The sequence below is a fragment of the Gymnoscopelus braueri genome, assembly GCF_963280865.1.
Source record: "Gymnoscopelus braueri genome assembly, chromosome: 6".
Lineage (NCBI taxonomy): Eukaryota > Metazoa > Chordata > Actinopteri > Myctophiformes > Myctophidae > Gymnoscopelus > Gymnoscopelus braueri.
The window spans coordinates 37,362,752-37,385,259 of NC_137607.1; the positions used below are offsets into that span (position 1 = coordinate 37,362,752).

The following is a 22,508-nucleotide window of genomic DNA, read 5'->3' on the forward strand; positions in this document are numbered from 1 at the left end:
CTTTTGGGCTTGTTTCCATAGACCTGGGTGCTTGTTTCTCTCGTGAAACCTGGCAACACTGCTCCTGCTCCACAGTAAGACCGCATCTGGAGACAGAGGAGGAATAGAGCTGTTAAACTAACCTCCAGGTGACTGTAGTGATCAAGTTAACACGGGTGAGTGAAACGGTTGCTTAGCCTCACTTTTTATTCACTTATTAATTCATGTATTTATCTGTGTTTATTTTACAGACTGTGGAGCCATCGACCTTTCGACCAACAACTGTTCAATAAACTACTGTGGTAGTGTCTGTCTGTCTCTGGCGACGAGTTTAACTTCATAGATTGCAGTGGTGTAAAGTAACTAAGTACATGTACTCAAGTACTGTACTTAAGTACAACTTTGAGGTATTTTTTACTTTACTGGAGTGTTTCCAATTTTCAGTACTTTTACTTTTACTCCACTAGCCTACATCTCAGAGGCAAATGTCATACTTTTTACTCTACTACAATTATTTGACAGCTTTAGTTACTAGTTACTTTGTAGAGTTTTATTATTATTACAAAATATACATTACCCACTTCAGCCCTGGACATTTCGGCCATTTGTTCTACCAGCTCACAATACCTCACGAATCACGATGTGAGCCATTGTGAGCTTGTAGATCTGCTATTTTCAAAAGATTTGTGTATATTTGAAAACCTGTGAAATGGGACATTCTGCATAATGCATACTTTCGGTACTTTGAGTACATTCTCACACCAATACTTTTCACTCAAGTACATTTTTAATTCCAGACTTTTGCTTGTAACAGAGTATTTCTACATTGCACGTATTGATACTTTTACTTAAGTAAAACAATTGAGTACTTTTTCTACCACTGATAGATTGCTATCTAATTAAAGCGCCCACAGATGTGTGGGGGATTCTTTTGTTGAAGGCAGACAGACAGACAGACAGACAGACAGACAGACAGCACAGGACAGGACAGGGGGTTGGAGATGTTGTACTTAATGACAGGGTAGTGGTACCACCCCTCATCTCATCTCACTGTCTCTTTACGTGTCCAGACATGAATGTGGTGACTCTCTGGGCCTCAGTTTACAGCATGATGTGGGTAGAATTTCAGTGAGCTCATTGATCTTGCAGTATCACCAAAAAGTTGTATTCGTTGTCTTTCTTTCTATCTCTGCTTGCCTTTACCCCTGGGCATGTGTGTACACACACACACACACACACACACACACACACACACACACACACACACACACACACACACACACACACACACACACACACTCGCGTGCACTCACTCACTCACTCACTCACTCACTCACTCACTCACTCACACTCTCTCCCTCTCTCTTTCTCTCTCTCTCTCTCTCTCTCTCTCTCTTTCTCTCTCTCTCTCTCTCTCTCTCTCTCTCTCTCTCTCTCTCTCTCTCTCTTTCTCTCTCTCTCTCTCCCCCCCCCCCCCCCCCCACATAGATTTGGAGGATGACACACTTTCAGTCTCTCCTTTGGGCTCTGCTGGTGGCTCTATCTATGGCAGAGCCTCTGACCAGACCCCAGGACAGTGAGAATGAGGTCCTCAAACAGGGCGAGACACAGCTTATCAACCAGGCGGGTGACATTGGTGCTGAGACAGCCATCAACATGCAGGTGATTGATGATGGTGTCATGTCTGTCTACACAGTGTTTGTCTACACCAGGGGTATTCAACTAGATTAGGCAGGGGGCCATAATTGTAAAATGACTTGAAGTCGGGGGCCACAAGACCGTGACAACAAAAATGAACAAAATGTTCATGGTTAACTGTTTGACCGTTTGTTGTGTGCTATTGGTCCGATACTGTAGGACACCACAATGGTCATATTATGTTCACTATGGTAACTTATTAGGGCCTGCTTCATTCAGATTTTTTTTCAATGTTTGATAGGACTTCTGCGCCAGTCCTTTATAGTGCACAGGCTTAGATTTTGATATCAACAAAAGAGGAAGTATATATTTCAGTGTGTTCTGCGCACCGGTCCCTGGTATGGTAGCGTCTTTGTGAGAAGTGTGTTGGAGGCAGGCTGGCAAGGTGAAGTGTTTACATGTTCGTATGAATGAAAGGTTTTTGCATTGTGTTTATGTTTTGAGCACCCGGGTGATAAGAGTGATAAAAATACACACAAAACTAACACATACAAGCTAATGGATGCATAAGGAGAATCATTTATTTGGTGTAATAATATAGCTATCCCTTCAATACAAATCTGAAATCTATTATAGCAGTGTTTCCCAAACAATGCCCCCCCCCCCCTTTCAACTATAGCAAGCTCAAAATAGCAACACGTTGTGAGTTTGTAGACCTGCTATTTTCACTATATGTTTTCTTAATATGGCTTAAGTTATTAATTCATAATGTTATTTTGTTAGGGTCCCGTCTGGGTCCTAGGGAGACACCAAAAATAATCCTTTGGGTCCCTGTATTACAGCAGCCTCTCCTCTGTTTCAGGACCAAGAGATTGAGAATGCCATTGGGAACCTCAGTGTCAGCGTAACAACTCAAAAACCTACTGCACGTGAGTTTATTTGTTCTCCTGGCTTATACAGTAAGTGCTGGGATGTGTGCATACTGTCAAGGATTAATGATAATTCTCTTACTTAATGGAGACAAAGCCTCGTTTTAGAGTTGAAACACATTTGTTGCCTATCCACCATGGCGTCCATATGATGGGCGTGTCATTGTAGCTAAAAATTCTGAAAAATAGCCTAGGCCTATATGATGAATTTATACACGTCGTACGTAGGTGTTGCGCAGTGAAGATAGCAGATCTAGAAGCTCACTGTGCGACGTGTTGTGAACTTGTAGATCAGCTATTTTTGTCGTATGACAGTGTCAGACCGGGAAAGCCTGTACGTTGTTATACCTTTAAAACCGGGAAAGCATCTGTGTCATTTTAGATGTTGCTATATGTATATATGTATATGTATATGTATATAGCAACAGGATTTAAATATAAAATAGAACATTTCCTGAAAAGTTAGGTTAGTATTTAGAAGGCGTTTTTAAAATCGTCCTCAGGTCTAAATGAGTTAAGTGAAGAAAGGCTTTTGAATTTGTTTCTACGCCGGAGTGCCATGGATTCTCCTTCTCAACTGTTACACTTCACTGCTGGAATCAAGTTGGAAATGTTTTTAATATTTTTCTCTCTTGTTTCTTGTATTGGCCATCCCGCTGTTTTACATAGTGAACACGTGTGGCCTTTACACTAAGACCCAGTGCAGCACCCGCCATTTGATCTTTCTCATCGTACATATTTGATGTGTGTTCAGGTTTTCAAGCTCTGTATCAGACTAACACTGACAACTGAACTCACTCATCATAAAATGAATTCATTCTACAATCCTCCTTTCTCCTGACTCAACAGCCCCCAGCACCATCACAGCTGCCCCTCATCCCAGCACAGCCCCTGGCCCTAGTACAGCCCTAAACCCTAGTACAGCCCTAAACCCTAGTACAGCCCTAAACCCTAGTACAGCCCTAAACCCTAGTACAGCCCTAAGCCCCAGTACAGCTCCAGGCCCCATTACAGCTACAGGTCCCAGTACAGCTCCACCAGGCCCCAGTCCTCACCCTGGGCCCACTACCGTGACATCATGCCCAGGGAACCAGGTGAGGCTTGGAGAGGATGCTGGCTGTGGCTGTCCCTTTGGCCTGGTGAAGGATGGTGACAGCTGTAGCTGTCCCTTTGGCCTAGTGAAGGATGGTGACAGCTGTAGCTGTCCCTTTGGCCTGGTGAAGGATGGTGACAGCTGTAGCTGCCCTCTTGGATTCACCCTGCAGGACGGCCCAGAGTGTCAGGGTGAGACTCCACATAAAGACAGAAATCTTCAACATCGAAATGTTCTGTTTTGTTTTTCCTTTTGCTCATGGGTTTGTCCACAGCTAAGTTAAAATGAACAAGCAGGGGGTACCTTGTTAGCCTGGGACCAGACGAATCTGCGAGTGCAAAAAAAAATTGCACTCTGCGATTTGGGTCTGACACCACTCCATAGAGAATCCATTTCCTGCTCCAGGAGACGTGGGTGACCAATCAGGGCCCAGTATTCGAATATGGGAGACTGTAATTGGTAGTTGGTTGTAGGTCTAACCAATTGCGTCGAGGGCCATTGTTTTGATCCCCCCCCCTTGGGAAAAAAAACGATATGGTCTTTGTGAGGGCGAGGACCTGGGTTTGAACCACCAACCTGACCACCGTTTTGTCTCGCATGTCTCTCCTCTCTCTCTACCCTTGGCCCAAAAAAAACAACAACCTAGAAAACAAAGAAATCACGGAGCAATCTGCTTGCTCCGTGTTTTCTAGGTACTGAGGTCCTGACGTCACTCCTACCCACTACCCCTGGGTCACGCCGTTATTTTTTCTCTTGCAAATCCCATAGAGAAATCTTAGATTGCATCATATAATAACTGTGTTCCAAAAATAAACAAACCATCCCGGCGATTTTGTCAGGTATGTGACGCTGTGTCGTTTATGATATTGAGTTACATTTGATAACGACTGTGTGTGGAGAAGAAATATGTTTTTCTTTCCCTGTGGATAAATTTGTACTTTTTCACAGTCAGTTGATACTTCGTATTCATATGAATGAAATCTCCCAGCTGATTTGTTTATGGAATAGAGAAAAAATAACACTGTGACCCAGGGGGATAGCGCCCTCTAGTGGCAGTGATGTCAGACTATAATCATATTTGAACTGGGGACCCCCCACCCTGATAAGCACTTTTTTTGTAGGCATAACATTTAGTTTGATTCGGTTCCACAGATAAATATTGTGAAAATAGCTGAAAATAGCTATTTTCACAATTTAGTTCGTTGATTACTTTTGATGCATTAATGGACTTTTTTCATTTAATAAAATGTCATAAAAAAATTTTTTAGGTATAAAAAAGGTCTTAAAAGTCATTAAATGGTCACTTTACTGTCATCTGGGGACCCCCCCCCCGGTCCCGACCCACAGGTTGAGAACCACTGCTCTATAGCCAGTCTTTGTTATTTGTAGTTTGTCTGAATATACCATGCCTACATTTCAAATTATGATCAGTCACGTTGCTCCAAGAGGACATATGGACGTTGCAGATCATCAAACCTTTCAGTCACAGTCTGAGGTCCCTGGCACAAAATCCTTTTTGATGGGGGTCCATGGTCATATACGGGCATATCAATTTGGAGGTCCTTGACATGAAAAAGGACGAGAACCTGTGTACTGTATTACGGCATAATGACATATTTCTACTTGGCAGATGTGGATGAGTGTACAAAGCCAGGAGCGTGTGGTCCCAATGCGGGGTGTACTAACACACCCGGTTCCTACTCATGTCGCTGTCTCCGTGGTTACCTGATGGGTGCATTAGGATGCCATGGTACGTGAGCCTCTGAAAGAGAGAGACACTGTGTGTGTGTGTGTGTGTGTGTGTGTGTGTGTGTGTGTGTGTGTAAATGCTTTTATCCAAAGTGCTTTACATTGATTGTGCCATTCACCCATTCACACACACATTCATACAACGATGGCGGAGGAAACCATGCAAGGCACCAACCTGCTCATCGGGAGCAATTAGGGGTTCAGCGTCTTGCTCAAGGACGCTTCGACACTGACTCTGGGGGAGCGCCCCAGCCCGGGATCGAACTAGGAACCTTGCGGTTTCCAGTTCACTCTACCCCTGAGCCACTGTCGCCCCGCTCCGCCCCCACCCCGCTGTGTGTGTGTGTGTGTGTGTGTGTGTGTGTGTGTGTGTGTGTGTGTGTGTGTGTGTGTGTGTGTGTGTGTGTGTGTGTGTGTGTGTGTGTGTGTGTGTGTGTGTGTGTGTGTGTGTGTGTGTGTGTGTGTGTGTGTGTGTGTGTGTGTGCACCAATTTAATTTGGAGTGGGAATGACAGGTGATAAACCCTCCATTATTCCACTCAAAAGTGCATTAGGTTTAGGGGTTGGGATTGGAGTTATCCCTAATTTACACTTAGTTGTGCACCAATGTACACCAAAAATAGCTAATCTACAAGCTCACAACGCGTCGCACAACGACGCTTGTAGATTGGCTATTTTCTGCGTTAGGCTTAAGGTAAAAAATGTCACACAAATTATTTTTAAGCAGCATTAATAAAATCGCCATTCTAAATGTTCATGTCCTTTAGTTGCGAACGCAGCGGAAGGAGCGCGCCTCCGCGCAAGTGGAGCTTACTATGAAACCGTGCTCGGCTTGTGGGTGTGTGTCTCTGTGTCTCTGCGTCTCTGTGTGCACTATTGTGTGCACTGCCTGTGTGCAGCCAAGTAAATGTCCAATATAGACGTACCATACATCAAATGAAAGGTCTTTGAAAACTGAACACACCTGTCAAGGTTGCGTTTAAGCCCGCCCCTTCCCCCGGAAGCCACGCCCCGGAGAAGGCTCCTAAAAACTCCCCATTGAAACCCCATGTTAAATGAAAAGTGCCCCTAATCGCTCCGAAACTTTTTCTACCCCCCCTAAGTGGGGGTCTACGAACAAATACTTCGGGCTCGGATTTTGGCTCCGCCCCCCGGAAGTGGGTGAAACAGGCACTTCAAACACTTTGTTGAATTGTTCAAAAACATTCAAAGTTTTTTTTTTGTGAATTTGTATTTTTCCTTTTAACGCAGAAATGTTTTGTATTTTTTTTAAAATTTGTATTGGTTACTTTTTCTTTACTTGTATAGTAATAAAAGTGTGTGTGTGTGTGTGTGTGTGTGTGTGTGTGTGTGTGTGTGTGTGTGTGTGTGTGTGTGTGTGTGTGTGTGTGTGTGTGTGTGTGTGTGTGTGTGTGTGTGTGTGTGTGCATAGTTATGCACACATTTTTTTTGGAGTGGGAATGACAGGTGATAAACCCTCCATTGTTCCACTGGTAAGTGCATGTATGGTACAGAGCCTAATCCCAATTAGAGTTGTTCCGATACCGATATCAGTATCGGAAAAGCTACCGATACTATCGTAAATCGCAATTATTTTGGTCACAATAATCGTGACATGAAATTTTCATATCGTCCCATCCCTAATCGGTACATGATACATCTCTGATCCCAATCCTTGTTGTGTGTGTTGGAGCAGATATAGATGAGTGTGCGCTGGCTGCAGTAACAGGTCTCCAGGCCTGTAAGGGGGATGCGGTGTGCACCAACACTCCAGGCTCCTTCACCTGCTCCTGTGCACTGGGCTACGTCATGGCTCTGAATGGACAGGACTGTGTTGGTGAGGCTTATGACTTTTAACCCTTACTTTTCCTCTTCCTCTTAACCCATTACGACCTGAGTCCGATTCTACAGAATGCCTTCCAGATCAGAAGTTCTCACACTTTCAAGATTTTTCCAAAACAAAATCAAAAATAGAAGATGTACAAGCTGGCAGCGCAGCACAAAGTGACGCACTGTGAGCTTGTAGATCTGCTATTTTTGAATAGCCAACACAAAAATCTGAAATGACACCGAATTAAGCTGAGTGCAGTATATCGTCGCTGTCGGGTGGAAACCTTGTATGTCCAAAACAGTCACTTTTCAGGAAATAGACAAAAAGAACCTGCGCTCCAATGCATCCAATGCAGTTATTATTTAGTCACAAGCTCTTGTTAATACTGCACTTTTCATTGGTTTAATTTTTTATAAAACCCACAGACACACTTGGCGGTGTTTTTAGAGCTGTAGTAGCCTCCACGAGGACCCGGGTGTAAACAAAGGGTGCGTGCGCAATGGTCGAGGGTCCCGACTAACGCCTGGAACAATAATATTTCTAGCGCGATCCGCCATTGCAGAGTGATCACGTGTCGAAAATGGCTTGTTTTCACCACGGTAAAAAAGTATGGAGATAAGGACCTTTTTCTCAAGATCATTGGAGCGGACTGAAGTCAAGTTTTTTGGACTGGATTCACATCCGTCCATTCCATTTGACAGGGTCCTAGGATCATTCCTAAATTGCGTGAGAGCGCCCCTTGTGGGGGAAAAAAGAGAGGAAAAAACGGCTATAGCCGTTTATGGCACTCATTCTACAAAACTGCTATAGCCTGCTATGTGTTAACCACTTTCACTTTCACTTAAAGCAGACAATTGTGAGCTTGTAGATTGTCTATTTTTTTGCTACTTTTGTGTGACACTGGATTCTGACAAAGAAGGGCATTCATTTACCAAAAAAACATAAAAGGTTGAAATATGGATTTCTTTTCAACAACAAAGGCCATCATACAGTAACTATACTGCATTTATTCATACCTGCAAGCTGTCCAGTACAATCACTGTCCTTTTCTGTGTTTGCTTGTAGCTAATAAGTTGCAGCCCCAGTAAATTATGCATCGGAATCTGTCATTGGCCAATTACTGTATATTCTCATACAAGGAATTTGACTTGGCATTGGTCTCTAGGTCACAGAAACATTATATAGCCTACAGCAAGTAATACAATATAAAAAAGGAAATGATGTGGATCTCGGGATCCACATAGAAACGGCGTGACTCCAATGTGGATCTCAGACCTACCATAACTCTGATGTAGATTTTGGACTTGTTTTTTGATTGATTGAATAATTTATTAATATTAGTCAGCAATGTAAACAGCACGTGGTACAGTAAGACATTAAAGCTAAGAGGATAACACAAAAAAAGTATTGGGGACTTGTTTCCATTGTGGTCCTATGTATTAAATTCATCAACATAGCATACACTTTAACACAATAATACATGTTGTTGCGGCTGATAACATTCCCAATAAATGATCAGCCGGCAGGCTAAGCCTGGGAGATTTAAAACTGTATGATGCGCATTAAAAGATTAAATTCCAAACAAATGCTCAAGTTTAAAATGCTTTACTTTCAAGTTCAGTGCACCAATTATTACAATTTACAATGAATAAATAATGTAATAAATATGTGCCAAGAAATCGAATAATTTAAACAGTGAGCAATAACCAATAATACAGCTCACCCTTAGCCTGGTAAACCCCCCTCCCTCCGGAAATCTCATTTGCATTTGATTTCAGGAAGGAGTCTGGGATTGCACAGGGAGTAGAGCTGCCCGGTCGCTGCGTTTGCGAACCAATCAGCGGCTGCTAGGGGCGGGATCATCCAATCACCTGCCAAGTATCTTGAAAAAATGAAACGTTGTTTGTCATCGATTCTGCTACCGGAGTCTCAGATGGAAGTAGGCTGTGAAACAAAATGTGTGTCGCAAGCTTCTTCCATCTGACGGAGTCAGGTTAGCTCACCCTACCTCCATGGGCAAACCAACTAATCTAGGTGAGCAGGTGAGAGCCACATTTTTAGTCACCGGAGGCCACCCACAAAGGCACACCCACCAACAAGGTGCCAATGAGGTGCCTCCATCAATAATCCAATCCAGTGCACAAATACAATCCTCATTTGGCTCCTACACATGTCATCAACAAATACAAACACTATATGTAAAAAAAAACATCACACCCAGTGTGAAGTGAGTGGTGCCTTCGATGAGTTCATTTCATTAAACTATTATTAGCCTAAGACTGCTTTAAAAGTACTTAAAGTACTTTTACTCAAATTGTAGATGGATCAATTTAGTGTGTGTGTGTGTGTGTGTGTGTGTGTGTGTGTGTGTGTGTGTGTGTGTGTGTGTGTGTGTGTGTGTGTGTGTGTGTGTGTGTGTGCAAGTATATTTATGCAATTTAGTAACTTTCAAGTGGTTTTACTTAAATTAGTTACTTTTTACAGACTTTGATGACTTTTAAGTATTTTTACTAATTTTAGCACGCGCGCACACACATGAAGCCAGCCTGTGTGTGTGCATGTCTTTCAGTGGCGCATGTGTTGCACTCCTGTTTGTGTTTAATTAGTGTAACTGGTTGCATCTTTGTGTTGCAATCAGCTACAGCTGTTGAGGCTGTGCTCAAACGGACGGACACGGGACGCACACACACGGTCAAGTGTAGGAGTGGTTGGCACCACTCAAAAATACAATACAATAAATGGAAAATTACATTTGCCTCCCCTTTTGGTCTCCTGATAGATGTTTTTTTCGGGACAATTTTGAAAGAAACCAGTGTTACACATCCTTTAATGGATTGTGTCAGGTCATTCCACATTTTGGTGGCAGAGCAGTAGCCTGGTAAACCATCCCGGTTGCGGAATTCACATTTGTCTGCTGAATGAAAATGAAATGTGAATTCAGCGACCGGGATAGTTTACCAGGCTAGCAGAGCAGTAGAATGAGAACTTTCCCACTTTCCTGTTTGTTCTAAATGTGGGTGGTACCAGCTCCCTCTAGTGTTGTGGATGTCACTCACTTTGGAGAAGTAGTTCGACATGTATGAGGGTGTTGAGGCACCTGAGGGCAATGTCTCTTTGACTATTTCAATCAAATACCAGTCCCAGTGATATTTGCTTATGTGACCATGTGGTCAGTCATCTATGGCGTCAGTCATAGATGACTGATCGGCGTCGATCGCTCCAGTGGTTTGCGTGATTAGCTGCAGACAGGCATGCATGCACACTGCACACGCATGCACGCACGCACACGCACATTCACACACACACACACACACACACACACACACACACACACACACACACACACACACACACACACACAGAGCCATGCTGTAAAAATTGGCAGGGCGACAGGGTCAGACCAGGTATGAGCAGTTTGAGCTGCCCATTGTTAACAGTGTTGGAAGTGTTCATGCTGTGATGAGACGTTTAACATTTAAGCAGCCCAGCTAGAAATACAGCAATACTTTTGCATGGTTAATACAGTATATATACACAGATTAAACAGTCTTAAGCTAGATTTATACTTCATCGTATGACGGTGTCACACACCAAATATAGCCGACCTGCAAGCTCAGAATGTGTCACAGATGTGACGCGTTTTGGGCTGGTAGATCTGCTATTTTAGTTTTACGGAGCATGAATTAAGCATTAGTCTGAAGCGGTCACTTATACTCACAAGACGGCTACTCTTCTCTGTAGGTATGACAGTTGGAATATACAGTAGATGCAGCTGTGTTGCAATGCACATCTGGAAATACAAAACATATTTGTAGCGTAAAGCCTAATTATGCTTCCTTACACAACAGTGTTGCTTGCTGAAATGCGGAAATGCAGAGTTTTTTCCAATTGAAAATCTGTTAATTTCCTGGAGGAAATGCGTTCAAAGCATAAGTATAAATTAAAGCTTAACAGAGAGGGATCTTTCTCTTTGTAATGGGCTGCCTTTCTGTCTGTCATTTAGATGTGGATGAGTGCAGCTTTGAAGAGCAGTGTCGTCGGGAGCTGGGCAATGTGTGTGTGAACACTCACGGTAGCTTTATCTGCCAGTGTCAGCCGGGATTCAGAGCAGAATCTCCTGCCTGCGTCGGTAAGTGAAACACTAAAGCTTTACACCCAGTTAGAACCAGTCTAATGTCAACGCTTTAATCTGTTGAGGTGAGCAAGTTCTTCTGGATGTTCAACACGTACCAGACAAGGTCACAACATCGATCAGCAAACCACTAATGAAACAATAATGCAGTGTGGCGTTATCTGTTTCCTTTTTCCTTGCCTTGCCTTCGGCATTTATACAGTACATGAGCTTAATGCTTTGCTGATTGGGCTGAATGCTCTGCTGGACCAATTAACCTTGACCCACCGTTTTTTCTTATCCTGTGGTTTTTTTCCCTTCTGTTTCGCATTTCCATCGATGGACTGCACTTTCTCTCTGGTTCTCAGCACACTCATTTCTTTCCATAATCTTCTCCCACTTCCTCCTTTGTGTTTTGTGTTTTGGTTTCTGCTCCGTCTTAGGTCCTGTGTGTCCAGACTACATGGTGTGCCAAGGTATGATGATGACCCATTCCCTGCTTGATAAATATAGCTTTTTCTAGCTGTATTCTAATCAATCTGTGTGTGCGTCTTTGCAATTAAATATGAGAACACTTTGTTTACCCTGCCTGGTAAAAGACAAAATCCTACGGCTACACACAGTGAAATCCTCAGTGTTCATTTAACTCTGAGGTTTTCTCTCTCTCTCTCTCTCTCTCTCTCTCTCTCTCTCTCTCTCTCTCCCCCCCATCCTCTTCTGTCCTAGATGTGGATGAATGTAAGGAGAGTCCCAGGGTATGTGAGGGTCAAGGCGTGTGTTACAACACTCTTGGGAGCTACAAGTGTATCTGTAGGCCAGGTTACCGCGGTAACGGCACACACTGTGAAGGTAAGCGATTAACAATTAGCCCTCCCTCTATGGGAAGCCTCATGCCATGGAAATTACACAGTGAGGATAACTAAAGTTAAAGGAGTAGTTCACCCCCCAAAAATCGTATTTTCTATCAATTACACAGCCCATGAAGCCTTGAATTCATGGAGATTTATTTTATTTTTGTCACATTTCTGAGCCAATAATTTGATGACTATTGACCAGCAGAGTCTCCGGTACTGACCAGCCACACTGTCGGATCAAATTATTGGCTTAGGAATGTGACTAAAACAAAAAAATCTCCATGAATTCAAGGGGTGTGTAAGTGATAGAAAATAAACAATGTTTTGGGTGAACTACTTCTTTAAGAGTAGAACAGAACAGAGTAGAATTATCTGTAAATATTAGAAAACGGGAAGAATATACTGTATATCTGTCTCTGTCTATCTATCTGTATCTCTATGTATCTGTCTCTCTTTCTAGATGAGAATGAGTGTGCATCGGGTGTTCACGGGTGTGACACCAATGCTCGCTGTGGCAACATCATTGGCTCCTACTTCTGCCAATGCTACCAGGGTTTTAATGGAGACGGACACTCCTGTTTCGGTGTGTGAGAAGACTGTGTCTGTTTGTGTGTCTACCATGTAATTTGATACATACATGTAATAATTTACATTACATGTTGCCAATTATTACCAGATAATGTTGATAATACAGGTTAATAAAAAGGTTAATGTGTTGTGTTCAGATGTTGATGAATGTGCAGTGAACAACGGTCACTGTGAACACAACTGTACCAACGAGTCTGGAGGCTACAGCTGCCTGTGTAACACTGGCTACCAGCTGGACCAGAACGGACACAAGTGCACAGGTGAGGTGAACACATCATCACGTCAGGTCCTTTTCCTACAAAGGAAGGAAGGAAGGTAGGAAAGAAAGAAAGGGGGTAACAATGAAGTGAGAATGTCACTCTAAGGCCATTTATACTTTGTTGTGCGAACGTGTTGCATCAGATCAGGCTAGACTCTTTCCAGACATTGTGACAGGTAAATGCAACTGAAGCAACATTAATATTAATTTTATTTAGTTGTTTCTCTGTGCCAGCATGAAGTTAACAGTGTTTCTGTGATGCCAGCATGAACTGTTCAGGTGCTTTCCATGATGGCACACAAATAGCACCTAAATGAAACACACCCACCATTAATCTTCAGTTGAGTTTACCCATTAAAATAGCTGCTGTAAAAAAGGATCTATTAGGGAGCAACAGATGGGCCCATACATACCATGCATGATAAAATACTCAACTTGTCTTCCCTCCTCACTCCGGTCCTTCAGATGTGGACGAGTGCTTGGCTCTGAGCGGAACATGTGCTCAGGTGTGTTCCAACACCCAGGGTTCCTTCCTGTGCTCCTGTAGAGCCGGATACCAGCTGCACATCGATGGCCGCAGCTGTGTGGGTCAGTAACCCGGGATTATAATTAGTGTGGATCCGCTTCAGACTAGATTCAAGTTAACCAATTAAAATTGGGAAAGCATCTGTGTAACCACTTTAATCATTATTTTATACTTTGGCTATTCAAAGATAGCAGATATGCAAGCTCTCGTGCAGCGCTATGAGCTTGTAGATCTGCTACTTTTTGAAAAATCTTGAACGTTTTTGCTAATCTTTGAATATATGTATTTTTAAGCGAACATTTTTATCTCAAATATTTGCTTCTGGGGTTTCCTGCAACAAAATATTTTTAGATGGGGGTCTGCGGGCAAATACATATAATTGTGGGGGTCCTTGGCACCCCTGATATAGCAACATCCATTTTTCAGAAAACTGTTAGGATTTAGAAAACATTTTCAATCGCCCTCAGGTCTTAATTGTGTCTTGTGTGTGTGTGTGTGTGTTGGGTGCGCATGTAGACATTGACGAGTGTAAGCTCCAGAATGGCGGCTGCTCCCATACCTGTACCAACACACCTGGAGGGCACACGTGTCACTGTACAACTCCACTACTCCTTCACACAGACAACCTCCGCTGTGTTAGTATGTACCAGTATGTTCCATTATTGGCAGTCACTTTATATGGAAAAGACCCTCTCACCTATACCCATATCTGTATGGTAGTATGCTTGTGTCTAGCGTATATAAACAACTGATCAGTATCATAGATTAAGCTCAATTCCCCAATTCTCCAATATTTTGCTCACTTGTGTGCAGTACAGTTACAGCATCTCTCTCTTAATGGCCATGTGGTTCATTGCCTCCTGCGTAGATGTAACGTCCTGTGAGCAGCGAAACGGTGGCTGTGAACATGTCTGCACCATGAGGGCTGAGGGACACCTCCACTGCAGCTGCAGGCCAGGATGGGAGCTGGACAAGGACCTGAAGTCGTGTGTGGGTGAGTCCCCATCTTTAGTTGATCGGTCAGTCCGCCAGTAATGTCTGTGTCTTTCTGTCACTCCGTCTGTTGGAGGGTTAAAGAATTTTTTTTCCTTCAAAATACTGGGTCAATTCACAAGCATGTTATATTACATTTGTACTAATAGATTAGACATGGTTACAGAACATGGCAGTTTAAAATGAATCATAGATTAGCCTTATTGAGTGAATTCTGCTCTTTGCAGATTGCAAAAACAGTTTTACTCACCTTTTTATGTGTATTGAGGTAGACATGATATGATCACAATATATCGCAATGTCAATTGGTTCGCGATTGCATCATGATGCAATGGACGTCGCGTGGCCCCCGTATCTTGATGATTATCGTATCACCAGGTTCTTGTCAATCTGGCCCTACAGTCCGTCTGTCATAAGCATTCATTCATCCATCTACACATCTCTTTATCTCTCCACTCCTCCCTCGCTCGCTCACTCTGTCCCTCCCTCGTTGTTCAGATGTGGATGAATGTGGGGACTTCACAAATGGAGGTTGTGAGCAGCTGTGTGTGAATCATCCTGGTGGCTTCAACTGCTCCTGCAGGGAGGGCTATGAAATCCGTACTGATAACCCCACCAAGTGCCAGCGTGAGTCACTATTCCATATCTGTCCGTAATCATGTAGTTGTTGCCACAAATGCATGACCAAAAAACCTTTACTGATCTATTTGAACAGTAAAGTTCTATTTGACTCATCAATACTGTTGATGTGTGATATTACCAGTAAATAAGGGGACATGGTTTATTGTTGTCAACCATCTGACATGCTACTTTCATCTATTTTTTTCATTGCTAACTCTTACTTTCTCTTCTTTCATCCATCCTCTCATCCTTGCAGCGGTCTGTAATCTACCATGTCAGAACTATGGAGTGTGTGTGGGTCCAAACACCTGTGATTGTCCTCCGGGCTACCCTGGTCTGGGCTGCTCAGGTACAAACATACTGAATGTCAATATCTTAATCATTTACCTCATGAACCCAAGTGTCCTTTCCTATTCTGGGGTAAACGCAGGATGAAAATAGCAGATCTACAAGCTCACACCACGTCACAATGCAACACATTGTGAGCTTGTAGATCGGCTATTTTCGGCAAAGACATTTGGTGTAGAGGGAAAAGGGTATAGAGCCCTTGGTGTCCTCTCTCTAGATTGTCCTCAGACGAGTTAACTAAGTCCCCGGTTAACTAAGTATATAGGATTTAAGTGGTTAAAGCCTGATTAGGCCATGATGAGTTGGTAAACAGGTCAGGTCACCATACGGTTGGTAAACAGGGCAGGTCACCATAGATGGTTGGTAAACAGGGCAGGTCACTATGGTTGGTAAACAGGGCAGGTCACCAATGTAGACAGTTGGTAAACAGGGCAGGTCACCATAGACGGTTGGTACACGTTATCTTGTAGTGTGCAGGGGTTTCAGGATCTAGTCAAAGCCCCGCGACATGAAACATATTCGATTTTTAGGACTGGAATCTGTACAAGTGACCTGAACGTGATCCTGTAGCTGGTTAACCCATTAAAGGTATCATGACATTCATTTTCACTTTTTTTATTTTCAATGTTTTATTTGGGGTTTTATGACCTCAATTACACCCAAAAAACCTGAACTTAAAACATTCAGTGGATTTTCTGTGGTCTGGGGTTTTCTGAATAATTAGGCTGAAAAGTAATCTGAGCTTGGCCCTTCGACAGTGAGGTCACTGTCGAATAATCGCGCCCACTCTCCTCCTCGCCCCTCCCCTCCCCTATCCTTTCCTTTGGGGGGGGCGGAGCAGAGGCGATGATTGACAGGCAAAATCCCTCACCAGCGACACCCGCAGGCAAAGATTTCTTTTTTCATTGCAGTTGAAAAGGCTTTAGAAATGTGAGAGAAAAACACCTGCCATTGATCACTGGAATGGAATTTTCACTTAAAACTTTTTGTACACTTTTGAAGGACCAGGACAAAGACTTTGAATGTGGTGTAAAAGTGAATGTCATTAAACCTTTAAGACCTGTGGCCGATTCTACAAATGTCTTCTAAATCCTAACAGTTTTCTGAAAAACTTATGTTTCTATGTCAATGTATAAATTACAATGGTGATTTTGACCTTGGTTTCAAGATATTGTGCTAATTCTGTGTCTCTAGCATGCAATGTCTCAGTTATACATGACGTACATGTTAGGTTGTGTGTTTCAGCCATGTGCTCACCACCCTGTGCCCATGGAGGTACCTGTATGCGCTGGAACATGTGTTTGTGTCCTCCCGGTTGGACAGGAACTGGCTGTCACACAGGTACTGTACAGTGCATCCGCTCACAAAAAGACACACACACACACACACACACACACACACACACACACACACACACACACACACACACACACACACACTAGTAACAGCAGTTACTAGTGTGATGCAAGCAGCATTTCCAACCTTTGAAATTAGTGCCATGCATGAAAACGATATAATCTGCCCTTATAATTAGTGCAGTTGTCCTTCGGCTCAATTAATGGCTGTCTACCATGTTAGTACTTGTACACAGCACTTGTATTTTGAGGCTGGGACATATACATCTGTAGAGGAAGCTGTAGTCCTTGCAAGCATAGTTGAAACCTGCTGTTCAAACCATACCAATGAAACAAAGAATCCTGTTGATTGGATCACATTAAGACCTTAGCTTTCCAGCAGAGGTCGCTGTTGTTGTAGTCTGAAAAGTCACTCAAAATCTGGTTGAAATACTATGTCCAATTCAAGTACGTATTTTTTTTACTTTATTGGTAATGTGCCAATTTACCATTCAAAGTCTGAAAAAGAGCTTATGTACTTGTGAAAGATCACTTGTGAGCTAGAGTGTCTCTATGTATTTTCTGTTCTGCAATTTACCACAATGACCATGTTCATAGTTACGGTGGCCATTTTGCTGTTACATTGTGGTGGAATTTCTCAAAGATGACAGACTAGATACAAATTATATTAAAGGTCTTTTATTGATAAGATGAGCCATGCAATAAGCTTTCAGTCCTTCTTACAATCCTACTGCATCCTGCACATTAGCTGACTGGGAGCATCAGCTTCCTACTTATATAGCATCAGAACCATTTCACAATCAGATCATCGTGTTTCATGTCCTTATCTGTTCAGTCTTCATTTAACTCGACCTCTTCTGACCTGTCCATTCAATGGTCAGTGTGATGCTGCAAGATTGTGTCATCATGTTGCAATGATCTTAATATAGTTTAAGGCCTGACATGGAGCAAATGGCTCTGCAACAGCTTCAAACCTTATTTTGTTTTCCACAACAACATCATACACAGGTAGTGGAGAAATGGCCACCGTATTTGTCATGTGCACATGCACCTACTGCTGCACAGCTAGTATCTCTACACCAACTATAGCTTTATAGCCTGTTGCACCTTATCAGGCTATTGTTTTTCAACCTTTAGTCTATTTCATCATGTGTTGTGTTGTGTTGTCTTGTGTCTGTGTGTATGTATATTTATTTACACATACAAGTCAAATCCCTTGTATGTGTAAAGTTACCTGGAAAACAAAAGGGATTCTGATTCCGAAAATTGGTCAATATATCAACAATATTCAGTCACTCATCTGTCTTTCCCACCGTTGTCATTGTGTCTTCTCAAGTCACTTATCTTTATTGAATATCTTTATAAATACATTTCGTTCATTTCTTGTTTACCTCTTTGATGTTTGGTTTCCCCTGTCTCTCTCTCAGCGGTGTGTGAGTTGCCGTGTGCAAACGGTGGCCGCTGTGTGGGGCCCGGCTCCTGTCAGTGTCCCTCTGACTACACTGGCCCTCAGTGCCTGTCACGTGAGTACCACGTATCTCCACGCAGTAAAATCCTCAGTGTTAAATGAACTCCTGAGGATGTCAATGTTTACCTTATCAGGACCATTTGGGTACATTTTCCCATTCTCAGAGTTAAATGAAAGGCCGCAACTCTGGGAGAAGTCGCTGATCTATTAATGTGCTATTTTCTTCCACAGCTCTCTGCACACCAGCCTGTCAAAATGGGGGGAGGTGTGCAGATGTCAACAAATGCACGTGTGTCGGAGGGTGGCAGGGAGCTCGCTGTCAGATAGGTAACATGACACACAATTTGATGTGTTTTCTGTCCGGACCAAGTTCCTACTTGAATGCAACTATCAGTGTTTTTTTTAACTAGTTTGAAGCGGCAAGTATGTGCTGTCGTTTGGATGTTGATTAGAGAACAAGATGCACAATTGACTGTCCGATGTGCTGAAGCCCAAACAGTTGACACCACAAACTAAATCAGCCACTTCATATACTTTGTCATCTCAAAATAATGCAAATACCTTCAATCCTTTTCACTTTTTGCCATTATTCCGCCCACCCAACACAATACAAAGCAGTGTTCTAGTAACTAGTGTACTTCTAGTGCTGCTGTATGACACACTGAATGTGCACATTTCCCTTTATCTTGCTCAGAGCCAGTGCAGTGTCAGAAACCATGTAAAAATGGAGGTGTATGTGTGGGCCTCAACAGATGTCGCTGTGCAAGTGGCTATACTGGGAGTCTCTGTGAAACAGGTCAGCCTAAGAGTGTGTGTGTGTGTGTGTGTGTGTGTGTGTGTGTGTGTGTGTGTGTGTGTGTGTGTGTGTGTGTGTGTGTGTGTGTGTGTGTGTGTGTGTGTGTGTGTGTGTGTGTGTTGAATGAATGTGTTGCATTCGTAGGTATGAATGAATGAATGACATATATGTGTGCATGTGTTACAGTGATGACAAAAGTATTAATTGTGTTGGTGTGAATTGTGTCTTTAGCGGTGACCACTCCATGTGTGCCCCCGTGCCAGCATGGTGCCACATGCAGTCCTCACAACACCTGCACCTGTCCAGAGGGCACAGCTGGTCTACGCTGTGAGAAACTGTAAGTACAAACAAACAAACAACAGACAAACTAAAGAAAACGGCAAGGTGGAAATAGCGGCACTCCAAAAAAGAAGGGATGCAAGACGAGGGCTCAGTTCTCATTCTTTTATTAAGTATTCCTTTTATTTATTCTGCCGGGAAATACATGAGTGACAGTACACATTACTTCCATTTATATGAAGGGTTTGTAGGTTAAATCATCATTTAGTCCCTGTGGTTGCAACTTGCAAAGTGTTCAGTTGATAAATCCAGAACATTTCTCTAGATAGCAGATATAGATTTAGGGTGATTACAATTTAGGTAGCAACTGAGATAGCAATTTAGGGAGATTACACCCTCTGTCTTGTTACGTCCACTTCCCTGTAGGTATTGAAACCCACAAAGACATCTACTGGACTTGTACAATGTTGTGGTTTTGGATTATTCGAGGTCATTGTGTATGTTTCAATAGTGTACTTATGTATTGTAATTTCATCTGATGTGTTAATGTGTTTTGGAGTTCCTGATTTTCACCCTCATCTGTGCTACCACGGCTTTATCTATTTATTTATTTATTCCTGATCATGATGTACTCTGTGATGTTATCTGACAAATACCTTCAGTGTCTGAGATATTGTGAACTGATTGTCAATTGATTGATTCTTAAGCAAGGTCCTCCCCCCGACACAGGTGGGGATGATTACATACATACATGTAAGATACAAAATGAGGGGCACTGTTCACTGTTTAACTTGCTCTGAGGAAGGGCTGAGGCCAAAACACTGTACCCTTTTAATAAAATAATGTGCGTTTTGCATTCCTTGGAGTGCCGCTATTTCCACCGTGGTGTACGTGGTTCTTTTTTGTAACTAGTTGTTTCTGTACCTGAGCACTGCTTAAAAAAGCATTCAGAGGAAGCGCAACTGTCAATATCCATTTTCTGTGTGCATGCGCGCTAGGACGTGCCCCGTGGTAACCACGGTTGTCAGCATGGCTCGGGCTGTAAGGAAGGGCTTCAGGGAGAGTTATGTTGACCGCTGTGGCCCTCTGGGAGTTCAGCTGTGCACGAAATACAGGTAACATAGCTCTCGCACTCTCTTTCTCTCTCTCTCTCTTTCTCTTTCTCTCTCTCTCTCTCTCTCTCTCTCTCTCTCTCTCTCTCACACTCACAAACAGACTCACACACACACACACTAGTACAGGCACAAAATGCAGGTTTTCGATATTGTAAATAACATCTATGTTCTGGAAGGATTACCTTCTCTCTCTGACAGAAAGCTACATTAATCCAATTCTGGTTTAATTGGTTGAAATATGTAAGGTCAGTTTTTGTAGAAGCGAGGATGATATTGATTATCATGTTTTATTGATATAAACTGCATTGGTTCATTATTTATTTATTCATTTATGTATTTATGTATTTAGTTACTCTCAGTTCTTGTGGCTCATGTCTCATTGTTTTGTGTACATATTTGATATTTCCCAATTGTATTTTTATTATCTAATCTTTCAAATGTAAAGTCTGTGGACAACAGAAGAAATGACATTTAAAAAATGTTATGGTTGTAGTACTTCAGTCACAAAAATAGAAGAATACAGGTTACAATGAATTAATACTCCTTAATACTAGAACCCATTAAAACCAGGAAAGTATTTGTGTCATTTTAGATTTTTGCGTTGGCTATCAAAAGATACAGCTCACAGGCGTCACTTGTACATCAGCTTGTACATCTGCTTCTTTTTTTTTTACATTTTTGAAAAGTCTTGAGAACTACTGGTTTAGAAGGCATTTGTAGAATCAGCCTCAGGTCATAATGGGTTAATAGAAATGACATGTCCAAAAAATGCTCTATTTTTTTGACAGGTCTACAATAATACTCTCTCTGTTTGTATGCAGGATAAACCAAGCTCGTGTGTACCTGCAGGCCTACAGGGTGGGCTACAAAGTCCAGTGTCCGGAGAAGGGGAGATGAATATGATTATACAAGCCTTGTATAACCACTAAGCAGTGGTGGAAAAAGTACTAAATTTTTTTACTTAAGTAAAAGTATCAATTCCACAATGTTGATCAAGTAAACGTCCGGTATTCAAAATTTCCTTGAGTAAAAGTGCAAAAGTATTTGCATCAAAATATACTTAAGTAGAAGTACTCACCACGCAAAATGTCCCGTTTCACAAGTTTTCAAAAATAATTGCAGTGGAGTAAAAAGTATAATATTTGCCTCTGAGATGTAGTGGAGTAGAAGTAAAAGTATTGTCATTTGGAAATACTCCAGTAAAGTAAAAAAATACCTCAAAATCGTACTTAATGTACTAATTCAGGTAGACCACAACGCAACATGACCACAGTCCAGTGTTACACTCACACCACACCTGGGCCAACATAACAGAGTAATAATGGCCTAACGATGTGGGCTGTATGTCATGGACCATTTAACCACTTTTCAACCTGGCGTCCCTATTTTGGGCCAGTCATTATAGGCGACAATTTTCCAGAAATGTATTTTTTTTTCTAAAAAAGTAAACATGTTCAAAAATAGCAGGTCTACAAGCTCACATTGCATGTTGTGAGCTTTTAGATTGGCTATTTTTGCTATTTATCTTACGACAAAGCATACAGGGCTTAAGTGGTTAAAGAGCAATTGCTCTGAAAGTTCTCTAACTTCATTATAAGGAATCCATAGACCTAATAGTAATACACCCAAAGGCCAAAGACTACTATAACTTAAAAGTGTACCCCCCCGTTATGTTTCTTTTTACTTAATTTTTATTTGCAGATTTTCAGTTACAGTCACAGTGCAGGGGTTCATATATCACATTATCAAGCAACATATTTCAGTACATTCATGAATGTCCATCACCCCCCCCACCCCCCCTGTTATGTTTTTATGTCTTTTTACTATTATTTGATGTTTTTCTGTAATTGAAGGAATACCAAAAAAAAAACAAGGCACCCTAAAAAGACAGTAGGGCAGTTGTTGAACTGAGCATAACAAAAAAGAGCTTATCTTTTTTTACGACCAAAAGTATTGTTACTACGTTAGTTCATATAC

The 22,508-nt window shown here is 42.2% G+C and overlaps 1 protein-coding gene across 3 annotated transcripts; it reads left to right on the plus strand.

The window, feature by feature from the left end:
- Positions 1–86: 86 nt before the first annotated feature.
- LOC308086231 (uncharacterized protein) lies at positions 87–22,118 on the plus strand. 3 transcript variants are annotated; one of them, XM_080429688.1, is made up of 22 exons: positions 87–155; positions 1,468–1,641; positions 2,480–2,546; positions 3,396–3,830; positions 5,270–5,389; positions 7,084–7,224; positions 11,222–11,347; positions 12,056–12,178; positions 12,644–12,766; positions 12,909–13,031; positions 13,496–13,618; positions 14,073–14,195; positions 14,425–14,550; positions 15,048–15,176; positions 15,427–15,519; positions 16,764–16,859; positions 18,301–18,396; positions 18,573–18,668; positions 19,036–19,137; positions 19,369–19,474; positions 20,415–20,531; positions 21,353–22,118. In XM_080429688.1, exons 2-22 carry the CDS (start codon positions 1,477–1,479, stop codon positions 21,426–21,428), a joined length of 2,706 nt encoding a protein of 901 aa, XP_080285814.1. In that variant the 5' UTR covers positions 87–155; positions 1,468–1,476; the 3' UTR covers positions 21,429–22,118. The 3 variants fall into 3 exon arrangements, 2 of the variants coding, with proteins under 2 accessions (XP_080285814.1, XP_080285813.1); XM_080429687.1 differs by lacking the exon at positions 87–155 and adding an exon at positions 264–386; XR_013933232.1 differs by lacking the exons at positions 87–155; positions 20,415–20,531; positions 21,353–22,118 and adding an exon at positions 264–386 and having other exon boundaries at positions 16,750–16,859; positions 19,369–19,404.
- Positions 22,119–22,508: the final 390 nt, after the last annotated feature.